Source organism: Rhinopithecus bieti, unplaced genomic scaffold (genome assembly GCF_001698545.2).
Source record: "Rhinopithecus bieti isolate Rb0 unplaced genomic scaffold, ASM169854v2 scaffold_444, whole genome shotgun sequence".
Classification (NCBI taxonomy): Eukaryota; Metazoa; Chordata; class Mammalia; order Primates; family Cercopithecidae; genus Rhinopithecus; species Rhinopithecus bieti.
Genome location: NW_016803142.1, coordinates 667,650 through 694,906, shown reverse-complemented (window position 1 = coordinate 694,906; position 27,257 = coordinate 667,650). Strand labels below are relative to the sequence as shown.

Sequence of the window (27,257 nt, the reverse complement as noted above, 5' to 3'; positions counted from 1 at the left end):
AAATAAAATAAAATAAATATATAAATAAATAAATAAATTCAGCAAATAGCAGATCTTGGTGAGGATGCAGAGAAAAGGGAATGCTTATATACTCTTGGTAAGAATGTAAATTAGTACAAACTCTGTGGAAAATGATATCAAGATTTATCAGAGAACTAAAAATAGAACTACCATTTGATTTAACAATACCACTACTGAGTACCTACTCGAGGGAAAATAAATCATCACAGCAAAAAGGTACCTACACTTGTAAGTTTATTGCAACACTATTCACAATAGCAATGACATGGAATCAAACTAAGTGTCCATAAAAGAAAGACCGTATAAAGAAAGTGTAACATATATTTGACATATCTATATGTCACATAAATAGATATATATCACACACACACATATATATATGCCATGAAATACTACTAAACCATAAAAAATAAAGAAATCATGTCTTCCACAGCAACATGGATGACATGCAACTGGAGACAATTATCCTATGTGAAATAACTCAAATATAAATTCAAATATTATATGCTCTCACTTGTGAGAGCTAAATATTGTGTACACATGAACATAGAGTGTAATAATAGATATTGAAGATTCCAAAAGGTGGGATGGTTGAGGGGTGTGAGGGATTAAAAATTACTTAATGGAGACAAGGTACAATATTCAGGTGATGGCTACACTGAAAGACCAGACTTCACCACTATACAATATATCCATGAAACAAAACTGCATTATTACCCCTCAATCTATGAATAAATAAATAAAGGCAAAAAAAAAAAAAAAGAAAAAAGAAAAAAAAACCTCTGTTATAGTGAAAATAAGCTGCAAAGTGAGGCAAGAGTAGAAACAAGGATCTAAAATAGTAATCTAGGCTGGGGATTCTTCTGGCTCAGATCAAGATGGTAGCAGTAGAGGTAGTGAGAATAGATGAATGTTGTACATATCTGGAAGTAGAGTCAACAAGACCTCCTGAGCGTATATTGTGTGGCAAAAGAAAAAAAATCAAGAAATAGTCAAAGGTTTTAGGCATGAGAACCCAGAATGATGAGATCACCATAGAGATAAGGAAGGCTGGCCAGGCAGGGTGGCTCACGCCTGTAATCCCAGCACTTTGGGAAGCCAAGGCAGGTGGATCATGAGGTCAAGAGATTGAGACCATCCTGGCCAACATGGTGAAACCCCATCTCCACTAAAAATACAAAAATTAGCTGGGTGTGGTGGTACGTGCCTGTAGTCCCAGCTACTTGGGAGGTTGAGGCAGGAGAATCACTTGAACCCGGGAGGCAGAGGGTGCAGTGAGTTGAGATCAAGCCACTGCCCTCCAGCCTGGCAACAGAGCAAGACTCCATCACGAAAAAAAAAAAAAAAAGAAAAGGAAAGGAAGGAAGGGAGGAAGGAAGAAGGAAGGAGGAAGAGGAAGAAGGAAGGAGGAAGGAAGAAGGAAGAAGGAAGAGAAGGGAGGAGGGAGGGAGGGAGGCGAGGGAGGAGGGAGGAAGGAAAGAAGGAAAGTGAAGGAAGGAAGGAAGCGAAGGAAGGAAGGAAGGAAGGAAAGGAAGGAAGATAGATAAAGGCTGTAGATGAAAAAGAATTTTTTTTTGTAGAAAGAACCAGAGGTCAGCTTTGAACAGGGGGTATTTAGGAATGTCTAATAGGCATCTAAATGGAGAAGTTGAGTTGGAAGCTCAATATATATAAGATATAAGTATGAAATTCAAGAGAGAAATATAAGATGGAAAAATAAATTTTGGAGTTGTAACATATACATTATACACAAGGCCATGACACTGAAGACAATCACCAATGAAGGGAATGTGGAGAGAGACAATAAGAAGACCAAACGCTGAGTCTCAGGGGGACTTCAATATCCAGGTAAACAGGAAGAACCAGACAGTGTCAGAAAAGCTGTTACAGAGGTTAGAAGAAAATCAAGAGAGTATGATATGCTGTATGCCAAGTGAAAAAAGTGGATGAAATCCAAGAGTGGTAGAACCTATCAAATGCTGCTGGTAAGTTAAAATGGAGATAATTGATATTGTCATTGGACTAGTCACTAAAGAGTCAAGGTAACCCTCATGAAAGCAGTTTCAGTAGAGTGATGAGATGAAAACATGGCTAGAGTTGATTGAAGAAAGTAGTAGAAAGGGAATTAGAGTTTGGTGGTACATTCAACTCTGAGCAGCTTTATAGCAAAGCAGTGGAGAAATGTGAAAGGCACTAGTAGAAGAAGTGGGGTCAAAAATGAATTTTTAATTTTCTTAATATTTAGAGTACAAAAAACACCATTTTATGATAATGAGAAGTGTTCATAAAAAGAAAAGATTGTTTTGAGCAAGATTTTTGATTTGGACATGGGGATGGAATCTACTGAATGGAAACCACAGTACTGGCTTATGTAGGAGCATTGGCAGTTCACCTAAGTTAACAAGTGGCAAGGCTAAGTGTGGACTCAGAGTGGTGGGTAGCTTTGGAAGTACCTTCTGAATGGGAGTCTTTAAAATTTGTCTTCTGGTTGTTTCCATTAGCTAAGTAAAGTAGAAAGCAAGGTCATCAGTGAAGATAAGAGGAGAAGTTGGTGATTTTAGGGGAGTGAGAAACTGAGTAGTCTATGACCTGGATATGTATTCCAGGGCACCATTAAAAGCCTATTTAAGATCAAGCATAATACATTTCAAGTGAGACCAGGTTTCATGGTCATACTCGGCTGCTCCAGTGCAATTTCATAAAAGGTTTAGGTTTAATTTGGGTGGTGCTCAGCTTACTATATCAAATGAGAGAGTTAACAGGTCTGAAATTATATGACCATAGAAATCTAACTTAGATAACAGGGGAAAAAATGACACTGAAGTTGCTCATGCATTCTTTGTATTCCACAAATGTTTTGATCATTCCTAATAAACATATACTGTGCGAGGTCCTGTAGGAAAGAAATTCAAAACAAAGCAGCATGTTTCCTGACATCATGGAACCTACTTTTTGTATGGGAAGATGAACAAAAAATTAATATAACTTTTAATTCAGAATTGAATAAATATGATTAAGAAAACAAGCTGTGTGCTGATATAGGAAATGCACCTGTATGTTTTGCATTCATATGTGTATATGTGTGTATGTGTGTGTATGTATGCCTATGTGTTTATGTGGTAAGCAGTTAATTTAGATAAGATGATCAGAGACCTCCCTGAGGAGATGTATGCAAACTGAGACCTGAAGAATGAGTAAGAACTTACTCTGTAAAGAGCAGAAGGAAGGTGTTTAAGGTACAGGAGAGTGTCTTGACAAAACCCAAAGGCAAAGAAGAGGTTGCTTGGCATATTTAAAGAATTAATGGGAGTCCAGTGTGGTTGGTGCACAGCAAGCAAGAGGGTGTTACAGGATCCATTTGGAAAGAAAATAAGGAGTCAGGATGAAGGCAGAATTCAATATCCAATTTAATTAGTTTCATACGGATTATTTTTCTATCCTATCACATTCAAACATTCCAGAGTCATTAAAAAATATAATTATTCAAGTTTAGTTTATAGGCCTTGATTTCCTTCAAGTGTTACACTGGAGCACTTATTCTGCCTAGTAGTAATATCCTCCCTTCTCCACACCCCTTCAGTAAGTATCTATTCAGTGTTGCTCTGTAGACCATGGCTCTGTGGTTTGCTCTCTAGAATAATTGGATACATTAATCTATGCAAATATATAAATGACTCCTAATGGCTCTGGGCATTAACTCTCCCCTGAGCATTTACATTTTAACAAGAATTTTCTAGTGACACAAAGGAGTGACTCTATTAGTGTACATTTTAGACAGAGAACAGGCCATTTTAGTGTAATTCAAACACAGTATTTTTCTAAATTCATAGCTTAAGAAGTATTTGTTTTTCTACAAGAGATATTGAAAAATGTATACTTAATGTGGTACATTTGTTCCATGCTGGTCTAGCAGCCATTGAGCATGAGGCTATCTGCAGATGACCTGTCTATATTGTTGATGTACTTTGCTGCTTATATAAAGTCCTTGTTTTTTCAAGCTTCCCAAATCATTCAGGAACACTTAATTCTATATATAGCATTTTATTCTTTTTTTGTAGAACTGTAACAAGTTCTACAAAAACCAATTGCTCAGAAATAATATAAATCTTTCAGTTGAGAGTATTATGCAGTTTTCATGGTTTGTAAGTGAAATTGGAAGTCTAAAACACTAAAAGAGGAAAAGCATTCTCAGTTGAGTCAATTACAAGAGGATGTGTTCCTTGAAAATAGAATATGTAAGTATAGTTGGAAACTTGTTGGTCTTGTGAGTTTCTGGGCACTGTAAGATCCAAATAAATGGATGGGCAAATGAGATAATAAAGTAATAACTGATTGCTCAGTTGTTAAAGTTGTTTTCTTTCCATAGGGAAAGCAACCCTAAGAAACAACTGGTTAGGTCCTTAAGGCCAAGTTTTTTGTAACTAAATTGTGTTCTGTATTAAGGTAATGACCTTAAGTCATCTTAAGGCAATGAGACAAAAAAAAAAAAAAAAAAAAAAAAAAAAAAAAAAAAAAAAGAAAGAAAGAAAGAAAGAAAGAAAAATTAGACTCTAGACAAAGAGATATGATCAGCTCTCAAAGATGATGAAATAAAAGTAGGCAAAGAAACTCAATGAAAAAGGAATTCTTGCCTATCATTGTGCACCTTTGACTCCTTTGCTTTGAACAATGACTGAAACATAAATATTTATTAAGGAACTAATATTGAATAAAGAGGGAGGATTAGGAGAGCAGAGGAGTAAGATGAGAAAAAATAAAGACTGATTGGCATTAGCACAATGCTTTTAATTTGTCACGAAAATTTTCTTTTGCTAATCATTTTAGGTCAAGAAATAGTAATTAACAAACAGAATTTTTATAAAAGACTGCTAGAACACCTTTGATTAGTATTAGTTTAGTTGCTCACCAGGACTCTAAAGTTACTATAGCAATATCTAGAAATGATTAATGCTTTCCTAGAAATGTATTTGCTTATTAATTTTCCATTTAATGAACACTTTATAGCATCTGCTACATGTTTAACATTCTGTTTAGGTCTGGGATACACTAGTAATAACATATTGGCGTTTTTAACCTTTATGACACTTTAATTTGACAGATAATTATCCAAACAATTATTTAATTTCTTAGAGATTAGTGATATTAAAAGTATTCAAGATTCTAAAAGAATGCATAAAGGAACGGCTTATTTTTGGGAAGTCAAAAGGGGTGCTCTTGAGGAAGCAATATTTAAATTTAAGTTTAACAGAAAACAATGAGTGAATGAAGCAAAAATGTAGGTGAAAAAGTGAAGAGCATTCTGGGTAAAATATGGGTGAAAACGCCCTAAGACAGAAAAGGGCTTGACTAATCTGTGGATCTAAAATAAGGTGGATGTGGTTAATGCCCAATAAAGAAGTGGCAAGTGTGGAAACTGAAGACATAAATAATAGCAAGACCATGAGAGTCTTCACTTTGTTCTTAGAATTTGTTTATGCTAAACATAATACAACACTAGGGTGCATCTAACAGAGATTACAGTAGTCCAAATTTAAATTTTTCAAGATATTTTTTGGTTCTGTGTAGAAACCAATTTTAAAACAAGTCCAAATTGGAGATGGGTGTGGCTTAGAAAAAGATTACAGAAAAGGTTATAGAGAGATGGGAACAGTTTTAAAACCTGTTATAAAGGTAGAAACAACAGAATTTTGTGAGTGGTTTAATGTAGAAGTTTAGGTATCATGAATTATTCATGGGTTTCTGGCATGAGATGCTGGTGGGTGGGGTGCTTTACCATGAGAAAGAATCCTGGAAAAAGTAAACATCTACTACAGAAAATCAGCTATTAGTTAAAGTTGAGGCATGTTTAGTTTTTCTGCCTTGGAACTATCAAATGGAAAAGTTAAGCAGGCTGTCAGTAATATTCATCTTTCTCTCACGGAAGAGTATAAGACTGTAGGTATCTAAACCCTTAGCCAGGCCTGCAAGATCTTCAAAGATCTGGTGCCTAGTAATGTATTTAGCTCTCGCTTTCCATCCTACATATCATGCCATTTACTCCACCCTTGGGCTTCTAGTTCCCAAAATGCTCCAGCTCTGTCACTTGTTGTGCTGTCTTGTCTCAGTGCCTATACTTTTTGTTTTAGCAATCCCTCCTCTTCACCAGCCTAATTCCTATGCATCTTTCAAAAATAAGTTTAGAGTAGAGATTATCTGCTCTAACCTGTCAAACAAAATTATGACAGGCAATTGTTTTGGACTGAACTCCTGCCCTGGGCCTAACACATGAGACCAAACCAAAATGAAGTCACTCACGCTAGATGCCACAAAACCAAACTGAAATTTCAAGCTAGCAAATAGACCTGTGAACAGACCAATCCTTTCTGAAAGCAAGAGATTCCATTCTATCTGAATCCGTGTAATAAAGAAGTCTCCTCTGCTTTAACCCTTTCAAAAACAGTAATGTGAAGTAACCTGATGTTAACCAATCAGCTTTTCCTTTCTATTGTTATAAATTCATTGGTTACTGATATTGAAATTGTTGCCAATAAATAAGGGAAACAATTACTCCTTGGGAAGAACAGTGATATCAAATATTGTATCTAACTGTTTTCAGTGATAAAGGGATTCACGTTTTCAGAATTCAAGTATATTTGAAAGAAGTATAATTCTAAGCTGAATATAAGGGAGAAAATAAAGCCATATATATCCCTCAAATATTTCAGAGAAAAGGCTATTTAAAAGCCTCAATCAGTAGGGTAACAAACAGATCTAGAGAAGGATTGAAAAATATTTATTTCCTATCTCAATTGTGAAAAAAGTATCCTTGATAGGTGCTATGCTTTTATAATTTGTATGACTTTTAAACTGTACTAATATGAATTTCCTCTTGAGAGGTCATTAAGTCAGCCACACTGAGTTATAGTTATGTAGCAGAAGTAGGTGAAAGGTAAATTATTTTGGACATTTACCTTCTGCAAGCAGGATACCAATGGAAAATTGTTAACCAATATTCCCACTAGAAAGGCCAAGAAATGAAATGATGGGAAAATCCAATCAAAAGTAATAAAGTACTCTATGTTTCCATTTTCGAACTTCTTCCTCTAAAGCTGTTTTATTTATAGCCAGATAAAGGTATGATTTTAGCTATCTGTTAGTACTGAATGTCCAGGTATCTTAATCTCAAGTGATAGATGTGCCTCATGGATAACTAAAGGAGACATCATCATATACTTCTTATTTCTTCTTTTTAAAGGAGTCATTTATGATTTATTCACATCTACTGCCTTATTCAAGTTGTTATATGTGACAGGCTGGTGAACAAGAGGCTGATTTTTGAGACACCAATACATACAAAGCTTAAAGAATAACAGAAAATAATAAACAACTGAGTGAATTTCTGATTTCATAAATTATATATTATATTATTGAAGTTTCCAACAAGATAAAAGATTGAGATTTTTCCAAAGATTGTCCCTCTTCTGTAACTTACAGTGTGTGGTATGAAGCTATTGGCATTCTAGAATTTCTAAGATATTTAGAAAATTGACTTAGAGAATTATCAAGCAACTGTTGCAACTAATCACTTCTAAAGCTTTGCAAAGTAGTTACTTTCTCTTTAGAAACAAACCTCAACTTAGTGAGGAAGTCCTTTCCAGTTACCACATACTAATTGCATGTACTTAAATATAATCAATTTACTTCAACTGATGAGGTGGTCTTAATAAACAATAAGACATTTAAAAATAAGTATGTTTTATATTTGTCAGCAATGGTATGCAAGCTAATATTCTGGGGCCTTTCGGGGAAGAATACAGGAGTATAATTTACAGGATGACATTGAATATATCAAGTTAGATCTTGAATTAAAATTTCCTGATGAGCATAATAGAAACTAGATGATCTTACCCATGGGTGAAGTGAGGATAAGAGATATTCAGACTGAGAGAACAAATAGGGTAGGTAATGGGGAGTGGTTAAAGGAACTCACCATCCAGACAACCAGTCAGCCATGAGGCTATATGCTCTCATGGGAAATAATGCTTGATGTGTTTTTAATACCAGTGTGTTTCTAAGCAAAGAGTACTACGGTGGACTCTGCTTGAAAATTTCCAGCCAATTCTTTAAAGTAGGTTTTTGAATGAGTAAAGCAATTTTAAAGACATCTTTTGTGCTTTGAATGAGGGAGAAAACTTGTTCCCCAATGCAAAGCGTCTACAGTATATTACGACAGAAAGACAACTGGTTAGGAGGAATAAAACATGGGTGGTGTTTTGGCTCTAGCAATATTTTTACACCTTAAATGTCAGTTTCCTAACCTTCAGGATGAGAATGATGGATAATGTTATGTCTATATCTAACGTTCCAAATGCACCATTAACATGGTTAAATAACTCTGCAGTAGAAAATTCAGAGACTGACAGAAGTGAGTAAATGACCAAATACATATATACTCACATCAACTTTACTATCCAGAGTACAATTTTATTATCCAGAGAAACTTCTCAAATGCAGATAGATATCCATTATTAGATACTGAAATCACTTAATGGATTCCAACCACCATTTACCAGAAAGAAATAAAATAGAACAGATAATACTAGGGTACCCGGCAAGAAGTAAGGACAAATATTGTCTCTTGAAGCTTCTGTTGTGGTACTGAGAGACAGGACTAGCTGGATTTCCTAGGCCGACTAAGAATCCCTAAGCCTAGCTGGGAAGGTGACCGCGTCCACCTTTAAACACAGAGCTTGCAACTTAGCCCACACCCAACCAATCAGAGAGCTCACTAAAATGCTAATTAGGCAAAACAGGAGGTAAAGAAATAGCCAATCATCTATTGCCTGAGAACACAGTGGGAGGGACAAGGATTGGGATATAAACCCAGGCATTCAAGCTGGCCACGGCAATCCCCTTTGGGTCTCCTCCCTTATATGGGAGCTCTGTCTTCACTCTATTTCACTCTATANTGTCTCTTGAAGCTTCTGTTGTGGTACTGAGAGACAGGACTAGCTGGATTTCCTAGGCCGACTAAGAATCCCTAAGCCTAGCTGGGAAGGTGACCGCGTCCACCTTTAAACACAGAGCTTGCAACTTAGCCCACACCCAACCAATCAGAGAGCTCACTAAAATGCTAATTAGGCAAAAACAGGAGGTAAAGAAATAGCCAATCATCTATTGCCTGAGAACACAGTGGGAGGGACAAGGATTGGGATATAAACCCAGGCATTCAAGCTGGCCACGGCAATCCCCTTTGGGTCTCCTCCCTTATATGGGAGCTCTGTCTTCACTCTATTTCACTCTATTAAATCTTGAAACTGCACTCTTCTGGTCCGTGTTTTGTTACGGCTAGAGCGGAGCTTTCATTCGCCATCCACCACTGCTATTTGCCAAGGTCACAGACCCGCCGCTGACTTTCATCCCTCCGGATCCAGCAGGGTGTCCGCTGTACTCCTGATCCAGCGAGGCACCCATTGCCACTCCCGATGGGGCTAAAGGCTTGCCATTGTTCCTATGCTGCTAAGTGCCTCAGTTCGTCCTAACCGAGCTGAACACTAGTCACTGGGTTCCACGGTTCTCTTCCATGACCCACAGCTTCTAATACAGCTATAACACTCACAGCATAGCCCAAGATTCTATTTCTTGGAATCTGTGAGGCCAAGAACCCCAGGTCAGAGAACGCGAGGCTTGCCACCATCTTGGAAGTGGCCCACCTCTATTTTGGAAGCGGCCTGCCACCATCTTGAGAGCTCTGGCAGCAAAGACACCCTGGTAACGGTACGTTACATATTATAGATTTATATGTATGTGTTCTGGGTAACAGAGTAAATTATATTTATTTTCCATCAACATTGCTAATATTTTCAAGCCATTAGTCACAGTGTCTTTATTTGAGCTTACGGAGAAAAGAGGTTTCTACTTACCTATAGTGGGGTCATGATAATCAGGAAACTGATGACTAATAAACTGCATTGTCATTGCTGAAAGAAAAAAAAAACATTTTGTTTAATAAAAATTCACCAATTAATCAATAAGTTATTTACCAACATAGTTCACCAATCTTTTAAAAGGTTCTGGTGAATAAGTTAGTTATGTGAGTGACTAATTTAATTTCACACAAAATGAAACAATAAGACAAAGTTCTAGAGGGAAAAATGTGTCAGATAATGCCAGATACTTCTCTGAAATAAATATGTTCAAATTTTAAGTGTATTTCAATAAAAATAGTATTAGAGTAAAAACAAAGAAGCTCTTGACATAATGAAGACATAAACCAGTTACAGAATCCCTCTTGACCTGCTCTGGTTAAACAGTTGGTAATAATGATGTGTAAGTCCCTTTCACCAAAAAATCTGTACATTCTTTGGAACTCTTAAGTTTTTCATCTTAAAAGTGAACAGATAACCTCTGAAGTTCTTATGAACTATAAAATATGTAATTACATGATTTTTGTCTTTAACTGTTCAAAATTAAAATTATTTCAGTTACTTTTATTTTGCCTAATAAATTTATGTTATTGACCACCTTTTTTTCATTCCTTTTTTTCTGTAATTCTGTATTCTCCACATTATTTCCAAACCTACGATTTTGTAAAACATTTGTAATATTTCTATTGTAGAGTATTTCCTCATGTGAATTTCCATTATTAGGAAGCAAAAGGAACTCTGAAGCAAAACAACAAACTTATATAAAAATAGTGCATAACAGCTCTTCTTTTTCTTTTTTCCTCACTTCTGCACGTGTGTTTGTTAACAGACTCTCTCCCTGAGCAAACTTTAGGTAAGATCCTAAGCCTTTTTCTCTACTAGGCCTCAAACATGGACCTTGTCCTTGCATTTGACTGGGTCTATATAGCCCACTTGCAGTACAAATCCTGCTAAGTCAGTTTAGAGAGAATCCTCCCCTGACATCTGATCACTCTGCCCTACCTTCAACAAGAATCCTGCTAAGTCAGTTTAGCAAGAATCTTCCTCCCCTTGATGTCTCCTCTTAGGAATTTTCCATTCATGGGTGTAACTCCTCACCTCTCACCTTCCTCCTCCCCTGTGCCTTGCCTATAAATCTCCACGTGTCCTTTCTGTATTTGGAATTGAGCCTAGTTATACACTGAGGAATCTTTTCCCTTGTGGAAATAATTCCTGGATTAAATTTATTTTTATTGCTTTAAGTAGTGTCCAGCTCTGGTTGTTTGGTTGTTTTTAATAGTGTATAAACACTTTAGCAAATGTTCAGGGCAGAGAAGACTCAGTTACATTCAACAAACATGTAGAATGCACTAGTTTGACCCTGCTGAGAAATGCCAAGAAATGGAAACTGACCCAGTGGAAGAGAATTTCTTCTTTTTTTTTTTTTTTTTTTTTTTTTGAGACGGAGTCTCGCTCTGTCGCCCGGGCTGGAGTGCAGTGGCCGGATCTCAGCTCACTGCAAGCTCCACCTCCCAGGTTTACGCCATCCTCCTGCCTCAGCCTCCCGAGTAGCTGGGACTACAGGCGCCCGCCACCTCGCCCGGCTAGCTTTTTGTATTTTTTAGTAGAGACGGGGTTTCACGGTGTTAGCCAGGATGGTCTGCGATCTCCTGACCTCGTGATCCGCCCGTCTCGGCCTCCCAAAGAGAATTTCTGTTTTATGCTTTAACAATTGCTTACTTCCTTTCTTCGCATTGACAAAAGAAGTCTCTACATGAAAGTATTACTCAATTTGACAGCCTTGGGCAAATTTTTGAAATGCAAATCAACATTCCTTACAGATAGCCTGAGGAGTTAGAATACTTCAGGTAAACACTGACAGCAACATGTTTATTAAGTGGATATGAAGAAGCATTTGGAAAATGCTTTTCCTGAGTTTTAAAATGGCAGTTGTCTCCCTCTCTTTGTTCTTGACTGGTTTGCTCCTAGTTAGAATACAGAGGTCAGAGGCATGGCTTCATGTGAGCAATTAGCTATGGGTAATCAGTCATCTCAATTCCAATAATAGCTTAGTTCAGTACACTTAAAACTAAAATGAAGATATTCCTACTCCACTCAAAACAAATGGATATACACTTAATTACTAATGTGATTAACAGCCTCAACATCCATCTTATGATAGCCAATTATTTATGCTAAAATCTCAAAGATGTCTTTGCATCCCTTCCCTCTCATATCCTCCATACAAACATAAATTTTAAGTTTTCACTCCAACAAATTTTTCAAACGTCTTGATTCTGCTATTACTCTAGTTCAGAATCTTATATTTCTTTTGAAAATCTCTATTGTATTAGACTAAAAACTGTTTCCTCCATAATTATTTTATTTTCTTTACATTAGATCTTTCCCAATGATACCAACATCATCATTAAAAAAATTATGTCACTCACATGTCAGCTGCTATTAAAATAAAGAACATAATCTTCAACATGATATGCTAATATGTGGTCTTTCGTGAACCACATTCATCTTTCCTTTTAGTCTGAACTTATACCACTGCCCAAACAGCTACTAGCCTTGTTCTCAGACTTAGTGTGGTACTTTCCATCCATGAGAATGCCTTTATCCTATGACATGAAAATGACCTTCGCCATCTTCATTTTGATATCAGAATGATGAAGACTCACTCCTTGCCAAAACTTCAGTCAGGCTTCTCAGAACCCTCTTCTTACCTACACCTAAACTTTTGTACTTCCATATTCATCTTTTCATAACCCAGATTTAGCAAAAATACTGCTAAATCACTTTAGAGAGCATCCCCTACCCTTGATATCTGATCGTTCTCAATACCTGATCAAATTCTTCATCCCCACCACTCCTCAAGAAATATTTTATTTCCCTGCCTTCAGCAAGAATCTCATTCAATTTACTTAACCAGAATCGCCCCTTCTGGATATTTCTTAGTAATTTTTCCATCCACTGACCCCAATCCTGCTTCTTGGCTATACATCTGCCTTAGTGCTTGCTGTATTTGGAACTAAGACTAGTTCTACATGCAGTTCTTCTTTATCCTTTGCCATAGTTCCTGAATAAAATCTGTTCTTACCAATTTAACTACTCTCTGGCTCTGAAATTCTTTAATAATGTTAATAATGATTGATATCTCTACTCAAATGTCACACCATTCTCTCCACACATTTAAATGTTCCTCTACCAGGTATCAGTACATGATAGTCATGGAAGCTGTCAGGAAGCAGTAGAACGAACTGTTATGGGCAAGTTAATTGCTACACAATTGGGAAGGAATTATGGAGCCTGAAGAAGTTTTGAACAAACTTAAGAAAAAAGATATGAAAGCATTTTAATAATAGAAATATTTAGATATAGACTTGAGAAACATACAGCCAACATCAGAAATAAATGAATCAGTCAAGGACTTACCTGTTACAGTTATTTATAAGAACACCTAGGCCAGGAGCAGTGACTCACGCCTGTAATCCTAGCACTTTGGAAGGCCAAGGCCGGTAGATCACCTGAGGTCAGGAGTCAAGAACAGCCTGGCCAACATGGCGAAATCCCGTCTCTATTAAAAATACAAAAATTAGCCGGGCATGGTGGCGCATGCTTGTAATCCCAACTACTCCGGAGACTGAGGCAGGAGAATCACTTGAACCTGGGAGGTGGAGGTTGCAGTGAGCCGAGACTGTGCCACTACACTCCAGCCTGGGTGACTCCATCCTGGAGCGAGACTCCATTCCCCACTACCCGCCCCCAAGCCCCCACCCTGCAAAAAACAAACAAACAACAACAATAAAAAAACCCAGCATATATTTAGATGATGGAATTTGTGCTGTAATGGAAACCTGGTGCTTGTTGTATAATTGAAAAAGGCCCTTTAAGTGTGGAATCTTCTGACCCTCCGCTGAGACAGAATCAAAGCAAAAGGAGCCAGCTGAGCTTTGTTTCAGAACTCAAAAGATAATTTTAGAAAGATTGATTTGTATAAGTTTCTTCTGTGTTTTAGTAGGTGGATCCCCGCCTGTAATCCCAGCACTTTGGGAGGCCGAGACGGGCGGATCACGAGGTCAGGAGATCGAGACCATCCTGGCTAACACGGTGAAACCCCGTCTCTACTAAAAAATACAAAAGCTAGCCGGGCGAGGTGGCGGGCGCCTGTAGTCCCAGCTACTCGGGAGGCTGAGGCAGGAGAATGGCATGAACCCGGGAGGCGGAGCTTGCAGTGAGCTGAGATCCGCCACTGCACTCCAGCCCGGGCGACAGAGCGAGACTCTGTCTCAAAAAAAAAAAAAGAAAGTGGATCCCCTATGGGACATCTAACAGGCATTTCCATTTGGGGAGATAATTTATAAAAAAACAATTTTGAAAATCTCTCCTAAGTACCTCTCAAGCTCAACCTATTATCACACTGGAGAGAATCTGCTATCAGTCAGACTGGAGATTAAATTTTATTTCATTTTATGTTACACAGTTTTACCTCCTCAAAAAATTGGCATTCTATTATTCCTTGCTAAAGAGCAACTTCATAAGAAACTCAAACTCATAATTCTATCATTTTTTCAGATATTTTAATTGTATTGACTTTATAATATCTTAATACATTGGTTCTAAAAGTCTAATAACAATTGTCTTTTACTCCCAAAACATTCGTTTATATACACATAAGAACACAATATTGCCGGGCGCGGTGGCTCAAGCCTGTAATCCCAGCACTTTGGGAGGCCGAGACGGGCGGATCACGAGGTCAGGAGATCGAGACCATCCTGGCTAACATGGTGAAACCCCGTCTCTACTAAAATACAAAAAACTAGCCGGGCGACCTGGCGGGCGCCTGTAGTCCCAGCTACTCGGGAGGCTGAGGCAGGAGAATGGCGTGAACCCGGGAGGCGGAGCTTGCAGTGAGCTGAGATCTGGCCACTGCACTCCAGCCTGGGCGACAGAGCAAGACTCCGTCTCAAAAAAAAAAAAAAAAAAAAAAAAAGAGCACAATATTGAGAAACGGGTAACGATCAACAAGTCCCAAGTGAGAACAGTTGTCCTAGAAAATACCAGCATAAGTCAGAAATCAATATTTTGATCAGAATGTTACTGTATAAGTGAATAATTGAATTGTGAATTGTGGCTTTTATTATTAAAAAGTTTCCCTTGTGTCATTTAATTATTTTGATCGTTTTGGTCTGATCAAAGTTATAATCATTGCCTTAACTTTGTTTCAATTTTGGGGTTTATTCCTAATTTTCTTTGAATTTACAATTGTAAACCACTGTGTTTCAGGGGGTTTTTGGTATACTATAGTGCTGGATTTTTTGTACCAATTTAAAATTTGTTTTCTTTTAATAGGCAAGTTAAGTCCATTCACATTCTTGTACTCATGTTCTTATTCTTGTTTTAGTCTAGGTTTAAAATTGAATATAATAAACCTTCATCATTACCTATTTTTTTTTCAAAGTTTTCCCAATCTTCTATTGATTGGATGGAGGGAATATGTGTGTGTTATATATATTATATATATATATATATATATATATATATTATATATATTCTCATGGGTACAGTATTTCCAGTGTTCTTGCCTATTTAAAACTATTTTTCTATAGCCTTGATACTTACAAGACAACTTAGCTGGATATAAAACACCTGTCCTGCACTTTTCTAAACCATATTAACTGTTTGATCTGTTTTCCTGGAGATACTAAGGATTCTTTTTTCTTTATAGTCCAGTAGTTTTACTAAGTTATGTCTTGAAATTAATAGTAGTACATGTCAATGCTCTGTTAAATTTTGGAGGAGAGTATTTATTACCTTAAAACAGTTGATTCACTCTTCTTTTTTCTTCTTAGGGTAGTTTTGTATCATGTTTGTTTCACCTTTTTTTCTCTATTCCTATGCATTACATATTCAGTTATTACGTCAAGGGTGTTGTCTTCTGTCAGGTTAGTAGAGTGTAGGGTTTTTATTTTTATGTTTTTTCAAATTATGTAACATTGACAGGTGGTGGGGATCGTAGAAGTAATTGTCTTATCTTGTTTCTCTTTCTTTTCAACAGAATCTTTAATTTTATTCACTACCTTCCTACGTTTTCCTTCACTGCCACATCTTGAAGGTGAATACCTCTTTTCTAATTATTTCTGTCTCCCTGAGAAGCAGATTGTCAGTTCTGGTTCTGTTTACTGTCAAGCACATTATCACCTCTGTGAAACATAAAGTTCCAGACTAATTTTCAGTATTTTGGCAATTAGAGTTGTATGGCTTCTTTTCGAAAAATGATTTTACCTATATTTCATTTGAGTACTTGACTTTCCTTTCCTCTTTTTCTCAATCTTTTAAGTCTTCCCTCTGTCCATCCTCTACAACCCCAACGTTGTAATGGCACCAGAATTTCTGTTGAGTTTTTTTTTTTTTTTTTTTTTTTTTTTTTTGAGACTAAATTTCGCTCTTGTTGGCCAGGCTGGAGTGCAATGGTGCAATCTGAGCTCACTGCAGCCTCCACCTCCCGAGTTCAAGAGATTCTCCTTCCTCAGCCTCCTGAGTAGCTGGGATTATAGGAATGTGCCATCACGCCGGGCTAATTTTGTATTTTTAATAGAGATGGGGCTTCTCCATGTTGGTCAGGCTGGTCACGAACTCCTGACCTCAGGTGATCCACCCTCCTCGACCTCCCAAAGTGCTAGGATTACAGGCATGAGCCACCGCACCTGATCTCTGTTTTATTTTTCTACCTAGAGGTAATTTGGCATTCATGGCGTAGATCACATGTGGTTTAATTGTACTTCTTGTTGGTATTTTGGCTTTGTGGTAGGATATAGGGAGAAATTCAGATTCAAGAGGCCAACTATATTCTTTTACTCATTTCTCACTGACCAGTAAATCCTTATGTGTAAGATGGAGCCCACAAAATTCTTGTAAGTATAGATCTTCAAAACTTGATGCTGAAAATGAGCAATTAATTTTTTCATGGAGAATTTATGTCAAATATGACCTAAACACAATATATTTAGTTTCTGTTCTTATCTATGCATCAAATTACTTCAATTAGATGACTAGAATTTATTTGTCTAAAAAGGCCGAGAGAGAAGTGTAAGAAAGACTGTCACTGGATCGCAATTCAGTCAAGACTGCTTAGAACAAGAAAAATCATGCTGTCCATTCCAAAAGATTTTAAAGTTCACCTATGAAACACCTATTGAGCACCTACTGTGTGCTAGATAATGACAATACCAAATTAATAGGTGGAATCCTTCAAATATAGTGAATTCTAGATGTGTTTTTGACCTCCTGAATCAGAAAATTAAGCTGCATGCATGTGTGAGTGTGAGTAGCGGAGAGATTGATGGAAATGGGTGCCCTGGTATAAGTAGAATGTATAAGAACACATTTCCTAGCTTTGTCTTACAAAGCATTTATTAGTGCAAAAGGCAAATAGATGAACAAAGCTTTTGGTGTCTTTGCTGCAATTATTTTTCACTCTTGTCATATGCAACATAAGGGAGGCTGGAAGATGACTGTTCTGTTCCATGGAGTCTTTCCCAGATCCTCTCATCAGGTGGTCTCCCACCCCTCAGAACTTCAAGGCCTCCTCTGAGTTCTTTATGACAACTTGGCAGAAAAGTGAAGTAAGAGAATTCACAGAGACTTGCATGACAGAACGTTAAGGAAAAAAAGTGCCATAAATATTGTACATTACTATATCCACAGTCTATTATCAAAACTCAGTTACTTGGCTCCTCCTAACTACTATGAGGCTGGGGTGCATGTTAGGAAGAAAAGAAAATATGTTTGGTGAACACATAGCAGCCTTCAGCATAAGGGAGAAAAGGATATTTAAAGGAAAGGTGGAAATGTCAAATGAAGGAAAATGAAATGTTATACTTTCCCCTCAAAAGAAAATCATTTTCTGAAAACTAACTTTGGCCTTAATGTTACTCTGTATCTTACTAGCTTCTATAAGGAATGCTTCTAAATTATCTGAATAAGCACCTTTTAATTTTTGATGAATATTACCAGAAATTATTATAAAAAACCATACTTCTAAATTTTTTTGTAGGGTATAACAACTTGCATGCTAGAAATAAATGCATAATTGTATTTATTGCTTTTAAAAATTAATTATCTAGATAGGAGTACATCTGAAATAATACGTGATGCGTTTTTTTCAGGTTTACTATGTGGTTATCATAAAAATATCTGGGAAAAGATAACAATAGGAGGTTTTTTCTACTGTATGCACATAAATGCTTCTTTGAAAGTTGGTTAGTGGCTTTATGGATACAAAGAAAGTGAAGAGTGTATATGAGTAGAGAAGACATTGGATTAGAATACTTGCAATCTTAATAAAAATAATTAGGGATGAAAATAAAGAATGCTTAGTAGACTCAATAGCCCTTTGCTTTGATGTCTAATATTATTACAGTTAATTTATTACCCTTGTATATCAATTAAGAATACTATCCTACTGTAGAAATGGACATTACTGAATAGTAAGCTCTGGATACTATTAGGAAGTACCTGATGGATTTCATATCAAAGACCCTTTTTCTTTATTAGTGGCCATATCATTAACATATGTTATGTAAATGTAGTGTTTCTAAGGACTTTATAAAATATGCATTAAGTACATATAATAAATAACGGCCAAATGCATACTAAATGTTCATACAATGGTAGTGGTGAGAGATTAAAAACAATCATTTTTTAAAGCAAACACATTTTGTGTGGACTTTTTTTTTCATGTGCATATTTTTATTTAAATTTCCATTTTATTATTCAGATATTCCCATAATTTACTATTTCATTTTAAAGTTAAATATAAGTCAACTGCTTCTTGCTTTGCATAATTCAGTATTAAATCATCAAATTTACTTCTTTGAAAATCTGACAATATTATATATCACCCTCCTTGGAATGTCAGTGGTATTTAGCCAGAGGCAGAGACTGTCAGTTATGAAAGAGGAAAATTATAGAAAGGGGTTATTTTCCACAAAATTATATATATACATATATATATATATATAGCATAAGATCATACAACTCATTATTACTCCTCCAACCCACACCTACACCTCCAAAAAATACTTGATATTTATGTGAAGTACTAAACTAAAGCAATTTAGAGAATAATACAATCTAAAAACTCAAAGACAGAAGTTGGCAAATCACTGCTTTCCCTTTGAGAATTGATGTCCTGTCAGTGAAATGGGAAAAATGAGATTGGGAGACAGGTCACTAAGATTTAGCACCATTTCTCTTGGTTTTTGGGACCTTGAAAAAATTACTCAAATTCTCTGACTTAATTTTCTCATCTGAAAAATGAGAGGAGGGAAGAGAGATAACTTAAAACCACCTCCAAATTAAGCATTCTGCAATGCCTCTTTCTTCATTTCATTGTTACTATCGTCATCATTCCTTCCTCATCTATTTAGGATCTGGTTATTTCTCTTGTACTCCAGTCCTCTATTTTAGTCATTCTGTTTCTGTCACATTGACCTTCAGAGTTTGTCATACCTTTCAGTAACCCCGTTTCCCAAGGAGAGTGTTTGTTGGTGCTTCTACCTGTGCCTGGAGAACTCTCCTCCAGATACCTGGATGGCTTGCTCTATACTTCTTTCAGATTATTACTCACTTGGGCCTTCTCTGGGAGGTATTCTCTCATTACTGAATTTAAATTGAAACCCATTCCTCCTCCTTGGAACTCCCTATGTTCCCTTGCTGGCATTCATTCATTCAAAAATATTGTGTGTCAGACAATGTTTAGATAGTTGGGATATATCAGTGGACAAAAGAGATGAAGACCTTTGTCTTCTAAAGGTTTACATTTGAGAAGAAGATGGGGAGTTGTGCAGGAGGACAGCCAGTGAAAATACACACACATTTCCTTACACAGTAATAATATGTTTAATGGTGACAACAGCAACAAAAAATAAAATTATGATAGCATTATTTTTAAAATAAACATTTAGTATGGTAGTTGGGATAAAATTCTATGGCAAAATGAAATAAATATACCATTTTCAACAAGAATAAGAACCATGTACCATTTTCCACTATGAAATAACTTGTTCATATAGTTTATAAAAATATAATAATGAGTATTAAATTATTATGTATTTTATGTCCCAATAGATACATTTACAAGAAATTATAGGATTTTTATTGAAGACATCATTATTTAAAATAAGGCAGAAATTACGTCCTTTAAAAATTTAAATTTAGGATAATATTTTATATATCAATTTAAAATTATTTAAGTTTGATTTATAATCTTACAAAATTCCTTGAAGGAACAATTTAACAAAATTGTTTTGAGAGTCATGCAGTAATGTGGTCAGGTTACAGAGGTGTATCAAGGAATCAAATTGATTGGGCCATAGGACCCCAAAGCCAGACTCTTTCCATTGTGCTAATTGGTTTTCATTAATTCCTTCCTCTTACCTGAAAATTTATGCACTATGTGGGCCATCGATATTTGCCAACTAACAACATACACGTACACTAAATGTTTATTTTTGAATGAATAAATAAATGCATCTAAAATTAACTTTTGACTCAAAGTCAAATTAAGGTAAAAGCAGGGAGAGAGGACTGGGCCTGGTGGCTCATACTTGTAAACCACCACTTTAGGAGGCCGAGGCGGGCAGATCACCTGAGATCAGGACTTCAAGACCAGCCTGACCAACATGGAGAAACCCCATCTCTATTAAAAATACAAAATTAGCTGGGCGTGGTGGCGCATGTCTGTAATCCCAGCTACTTGGGAAGCTGAGGCAGGAAAATTACTTCAACCAGGGAGGCGGAGGTAGCAGTGAGCTGAGATAACTGAGATAGCATCATAGCACTACAGCCTGGGCAACAAGAGCAAAACTCCATCTCAAAAATAAATAAATAAATAAACAAACAAACAAATAAATAAATAAATAAATAAATAAATAAATGATAAATAAAAGAAAGCAGGGAGAGTCTTCTTTTATTTTCCCCTCAGCACACATATTTACAAACATTTTGTAAATTGCATTGAGTTGAAGGTCAGAAATAGCAGTACAAAAGTCCATAGCACAGGATCTTTCGCAAGGAGGACATGCCCAGAGGAAGCATGGCAGAATAGCACCCAACACTCAGGCGGTCACGCTGCTGAGCACGGATAATAAGACTGAGATAACCACCAACCTGGAATGGCCCCAACCAGGAGTGATAGGATCTTTTTAAAGTCAAGGTAAAAGGGAGGTACTACGAATAGTAAAATAGGGTCTTTGTGGGGTTTGGTAAAGATCTCCTAATTCTCTTTGCAGCTTTTAATACTGACAATGTTGATCTTCTGTACTGAAAGAATGTTGAATCAGAAATTGGGTAAGAGGTATCCCGATCCCACTTTAATGACAGCTTTCATTTTTTTCTAATTAGTGCATTTCTAAAATGAAAGAGGTTCTCCTCTGTTTTCTCTAGGGATACTACAGGTTCTAGATTTCTATAAAATTAACATTTAAAAAGGGGTATTCAGCACTGGTGGTTTGGTGCTTTCCAAATCAAAAGCATAATTCCACATATTTATATTAGGGTAATGAAGCTCATTAATGCAGGCTAAAACCAAACCTATACTTCCCAGGGTGAGAATTTCTGAACCAATTCTTTTCTTAGAACAAATCCATCACAGTTCAATGGTGGGAAGGGAATCTGACATTGTGATTTAATGTATTTAGTCATAAGACATTTACTGAAGGACTGGTATGTCTACGTTTCTATGGGTCCTGTGTGGTTATAGGATATGGACAATCGAGAAGAAAAGGACTGAGATTTGGGGGTTGAGGGCTAGATTAGAAAACGGCATCATTTGGTTGGGGGAATGGTGTTCAACTGAGCAGTTGGATGGGAGCAGCACCTTTTGCAAGTCTTCATTTCCCTGAGTGTTTTTCCTTTATGGAATGTTCCCCTTTGCTTTCTTGACATTTCTCCACAAACTCACTGCTAATGGAAAGAAATTGTGCTTTCCAGGACTTTAAAACTCTATTCATCTTCACTGACTGATTTTCAAGGATGATTGATGAGAAACAAAAAAGCAAAGAATATTAAAACTAAATGTCACTACTTGCTACATGCTGACAATTTATTTTGAACTTAAACGAAGAAGAAAAATAGACATTTTCACTAATATTTTCTCAAGTATTTTATCATTTAGGATAAACCTCATCTCCTCAGGTAAATAAAATACCTAAGGAGTATTTCGATATGCAGTGCCCTGCATACCTGTGCCAACATATGTAAATACAACTCTCTGTGTAGTGCCATTCTTATAGCATAATAACTAATGGAGACAATTACTGGAGTCTCATCTACATGAATAGGTGGTAGTAACTACAGACAATTCCAAAGCATTCGCATTTTAAAATGTGTATAATTTGTCATAGGAGTTATCATAGATGTTAATATCTAATCCGTATGAGAATTAATATTGTTATCATTTGCCACAATAAGAATTTACTCTGTCTTGACACCCTGATCCTCCAGTGAAAACATTTTTTGACATTTTATTTAATCATGTTAGTAACTGATAGACACCAACATATACCTGGGGCTGAAGGTTTTACTTTCATTGGTTTAGAAGACTATCAAAGTATTAAGGCATTCATGATTTAAGTGTTGCTGTAATATCTGCATACATCCTAAGCATTTTCTTTTGTTTGGTGAATCTCTATCCTACTTGTAACAATTTTGTAAAAACACTTGAGAATAGATCATAGAATAGTCAACTGCCTACCTTATCAGAAGGGCACTGGAGGGCACAAATAATATTTTTACCTCACCTCTAATATCTTTTTACCTCCTGCCTGGATCTTCCCATTTTGTGCCTTGTACCATGAATGTGTTTGGATTCCTAGACTCTTTTCTTAAGACATCCTTAGCTTCCGTCAGCTTCCACAGTACTTCATGAAAAAAACTGAAAATGGAGGATGGACCATATCCTGAATAAAAGGCATACTTTTTCATGGCCTTATCCAGATCATATCTATTTAAGTTAATCGTGGTAATAATGGTGATAATCTTTATAATATTATATTTTCACAGCGTTCCTTTGGTTTACATACTTTTTTAACCATATTTTTCTTTTCACAGCATATGTGAAATGACATCAATCTAAAGGCAATGGCTGGGTGTCAGATGCAAGACAGGCGGTCCTGATAGGCTGGAATGATGGGATAAACCCAGAAAGATAAAATGTAACAGAATCATGCAAAAATCTTGTATTTTAGTCAATAATCAATGTGACAATTACAAAACTACAAGAATGAGTCAGTGCTGGTATGACATCTGTTCAAATGAAAAAAGACGTGGAGGTTAGGATTAGATCTACATAATTATCTGGCAAAAACATAAAATTTGAAGGATTTGCACAGTTTTAGAGCAGATTGTGACCACATTATTAATTCTCAACATATCACTTGTTGGTCCACTAGGCTAGATTTGTTATGGTGGCACGAACACATCCACTGACTAGATCAGTGCCTGGACTGGATTTTATCTTGCCTCATAGTAAACATGCTTTGGCTCCACACAATACCCTGAGATGAGTTCTGCCTAAAGTTGGGCTGCTTCTGCTGCCTTCTAGTCACCTGAGAGGCAGAGGCCTTGGCTCCCTAGAGACTGGGAACGTGGTGTCTGGCAGACAACACAGGGTCTTCAGCAGTCAACATTTACAGAATTGAATCATGCCTATTCTCCCTAGGGCAGTGGTTCTTAAAATATGGTCAAATAACCCTTAGGGTCTGACAGGCCCTTTCATAGGGTAAATGTGGTTCTCTCTTTTCCCACTTGTCTGTATAAAACCAGCTTTCCTTATGTACTCAACCAAAACAACAAACTTTAGCATATTGAACACAGAAACAGATAGACAAATGCAATTGTTTTTTAAGCTACTCATCCATGGAGAATTTAAAACAAAACTTCAGTTTTAATTTATAGTATGGTAGATATTAGCAAAAATAATTCACATAAACAAAGCTCTTCAGGGTGCTCAGTAATTTTCGAGTGTTTAGTGTGATCCTCAGATCAAAAAGTTTGAGTGCCACTGATCTAAGGCAAAACTTCACCCTTCCAAATAAAAAAAAAAAAACTATAATTATTCATACATCAAGTAATAAATATTTCAAAAGCCTATAATCAAAGATGACACAATATGAAAGCATACTTGGACAAGTTGTCTATATGACTCCAGATCATTTCTTTTTTCTCATTTCCTTTTATTTTTCTACCATTTCTCCTTTCTCAATGTCATATATTCATGGCTATTGTGCTTATATGTCTCCCTTTTTTCTTATAATCTTTCGGTTTTTTGCTCATTTTGTCCTTCTTGCCATATCCAACTATTTCTCTCAACACTCTTTCTCCCTTTCTAGAACTTGCTGTCATTTTTTGTTTTTGCACTTCACCACTATCTTACCTGTGCATAATATCAAATTGTAGAATTAAAAATTAATGCTGTGCTTAATCAATAAAGTTTTAGTAAATTTCCACCAAATCATTCCCTCTACTCTCATCCCAAGACAATTAATGTTAAAATTTTGGTGACTAAAAACCAAAACAACACCAAAAATAAATTTATAAGTTATACTTAAATGTAATGCTTTCATTTTCTACAGATATGCTTTTTAATATTCTTAGGAAAATATAAAGAGAAAATAAAGTTAAAATAAAATAAAATTATTATATTTATAAACTAACATATGAGGAGTCTACAAATGAGAAGAGTAAGCAAAACGTGAAGAAAAGGGAAGAAGCTGCTTTGAAAAGGTCTGAAGCCAGGGGCTCAGAAAGATGGAACATACCAGGGAGCCACGCAATGGAGCATGGTTAGAAAATTTGGGACAATTTAGGCCGGGCGCGGTGGCTCAAGCCTGTAATCCCAGCACTTTGGGAGGCCGAGGCGGGCGGATCACGAGGTCAGGAGATCGAGACCATCCTGGCTAACACGGTGAAACCCCGTCTCTACTAAAATACAAAAAACTAGCCGGGCGAGGTGGCGGGCGCCTGTAGTCCCTGCTACTCCGGAGGCTGAGGCAGGAGAATGGCCTAAACCCGGGAGGCGGAGATTGCAGTGAGCTGAGATCCGGCCACTGCACTCCAGCCCGGGCGACAGAGCAAGACTCCGTCTCAAAAAAAAAAAAAAAAAAAAAAAAGAAAATTTGGGACAATTTAATAACAGATGTCAAATTTAAAGTTTTGCTTGCTTTGTGTTGAAATTATGCTCCTTTGTTTCTCCTCTTTAATAAATTATATGACACAAAAATATGAGGGGAGTTCTACTGTTTAAACCCATCATGGAGTGGAGGCTGACTGGTCAAAGAGGAGGGCAGCCTTGGAAGCTGAGAGCAAAAGTTGAAGCACGTGAGGCCAATTAAATGGCTGTGGGTGTGGGCTGACTCAGGGATAACCCATAGGGATCTGCAATCTATCAAATTTGGAATCACTAAAGATACAAAGAAGGTATGCTGTCACAATGTATGTTATGCTGGGACTTGAACCATTCCATTGAGACCTTTTCTGACTTTTAAGCCAGTGCCTTTAACAACCTTTGATTATATGGTTGTATTATATGGGTTCACTCAATTCAAAGCTAACTGGTGTCAGGCTCCTGTTTCTTTTGTATATCTGTAACAATAATGTTAGTGTTAAACATGACATTAAGTGTAGCATGTATTCATTAAACATTGCTGACTGGCTCACTGCTGATATATATAAATGCATCAAATATTTTAAAAACCAATAATTCCAATAATTAAATATTTAGGTTGTGAGATTACATGAAACTGTCAGTCTGGGAAAATGGCTAAGGAAACAAGCTCTAGAAGTTTAAGACATTTCCTGGATACTTATACATTATGTGACTTCAGGAGAGTTATTAAGTCATTAGTTATGTTTCTTCGTTGCCTCATCTGAAATGTAGGGTTAATAATAATGCCCACTATGGGGTTGTTATGAAAAGTAAATGAAACAATATATGTAAACAACTTAAACTAGTGACCAGACAATTGTAAGCTCTTATTAAACATTTATTGAGATTTACTTTTAAACTGTTCTATTTGGAATGATTCAAATGATTTGTTTTTTTCAGTGTTTCATCGTGGTCTCAGGGTCTATCTGGCTAAAATATGATGTTTTTTATAAAACCACAGCTCACATATGTTCATATGATGTTGTCCCATCTGTTTGAAATATTACATTTCAATCAACTGTTGTTTCGCTTTAATGAATACACCTTGTTTGATGTTCCTTATATTATCACGGGAATGCCAGTTGGTTTAGAAACCAATAATCTGGTTTCTAAAATTGTTCCATCACATGTTAGACTGAATTGAAAAACAGTTTGAATCTAGAGTAGTCATTTCACTTATTACTTGGTTAGGGTTGTTTCTGTCTTCTTAATACGTAAATTGTAGCATCAATAGCATGGCACTCCAACTCTCTGGAGCAAAAGTTAAGTGAATTATGGAGAGAAAACTGGCAAACCAGCATGGACAGACATGATGATAGTGAATCTTGGCTTGTGAAATTCCAAAGACAGCCTGTAGTTCCCTTTCATAAACAATGACACAACAAGAACTTCTGGGAAGTTGTCCAGGGTTTGATAGAAAGATCATTGAGCAGCTAAATTCTCGTAACATCAAATGCTAGCTCATTAAATTAATTCAGACAAGTCAAAATGACAGCTCTAGCTCAATTTCTTTACTTCTAAATCGCAAGCACTGTACTAGATACGTTCTTTTTATTTTCTGTACATTTAATCAACAAACAACTGCACTACAGCTAGGTCCTCGGTAAGTTTTAGGGACACAGAGGTAAAAGGGGTAAATTCTATCTTCAAGGAACTCACAACAGAATGAAGGATAAAAATTAAAAAGATAATTACATCATTGTGCACTAAATGTTATGATAGTTAATCGCAGGTTCTAATTAGGCAAAGAAGAGGGAATGCACTCTAACCTTGGGGAGAATTATTTCTCTGAGAAGGCAGGGCATCCTGAATCTTGAATAGTGAATATGTATTAATAGTTAATGATACACATGGGTAAGCAGTAGAGGAGACTTACAGGCAAAGGAAATAGCATCTGCCGAAGTTCCAAAGGCTCAGGCAACAAGCAGTATTCAGGCATTTCTGCTAATTCAGTATAGATGGAGCTCAGAGTGAATGTAAGGTGTACAGCTTGCAGATGGAGGCTGGAGAGAAAATCTAAAGTCATATCTCCAAGGGCCCATTGTGTCATTAAACATTTTAAACTTTCTTCTGAAAGCAATGGGTAATTGAGAAGGGATTTTTTTTTTTTTTTTTTTTTTTTTTTTTTTTTTTTTTTT

The 27,257-nt window shown here is 36.4% G+C and overlaps 1 protein-coding gene across 1 annotated transcript in view; it reads right to left on the bottom strand.

Annotated features, from left to right (window-relative positions):
- RIT2 (Ras like without CAAX 2) overlaps positions 1-27,257 on the bottom strand; it is a 389,974-nt gene that overhangs the window by 292,905 nt on the left and 69,812 nt on the right. The window contains exon 3 of the mRNA XM_017867188.1: positions 9,924-9,980. Coding sequence (XP_017722677.1) covers positions 9,924-9,980 — 57 coding nt within the window. The remainder of the gene's footprint in view (positions 1-9,923; positions 9,981-27,257) is intronic.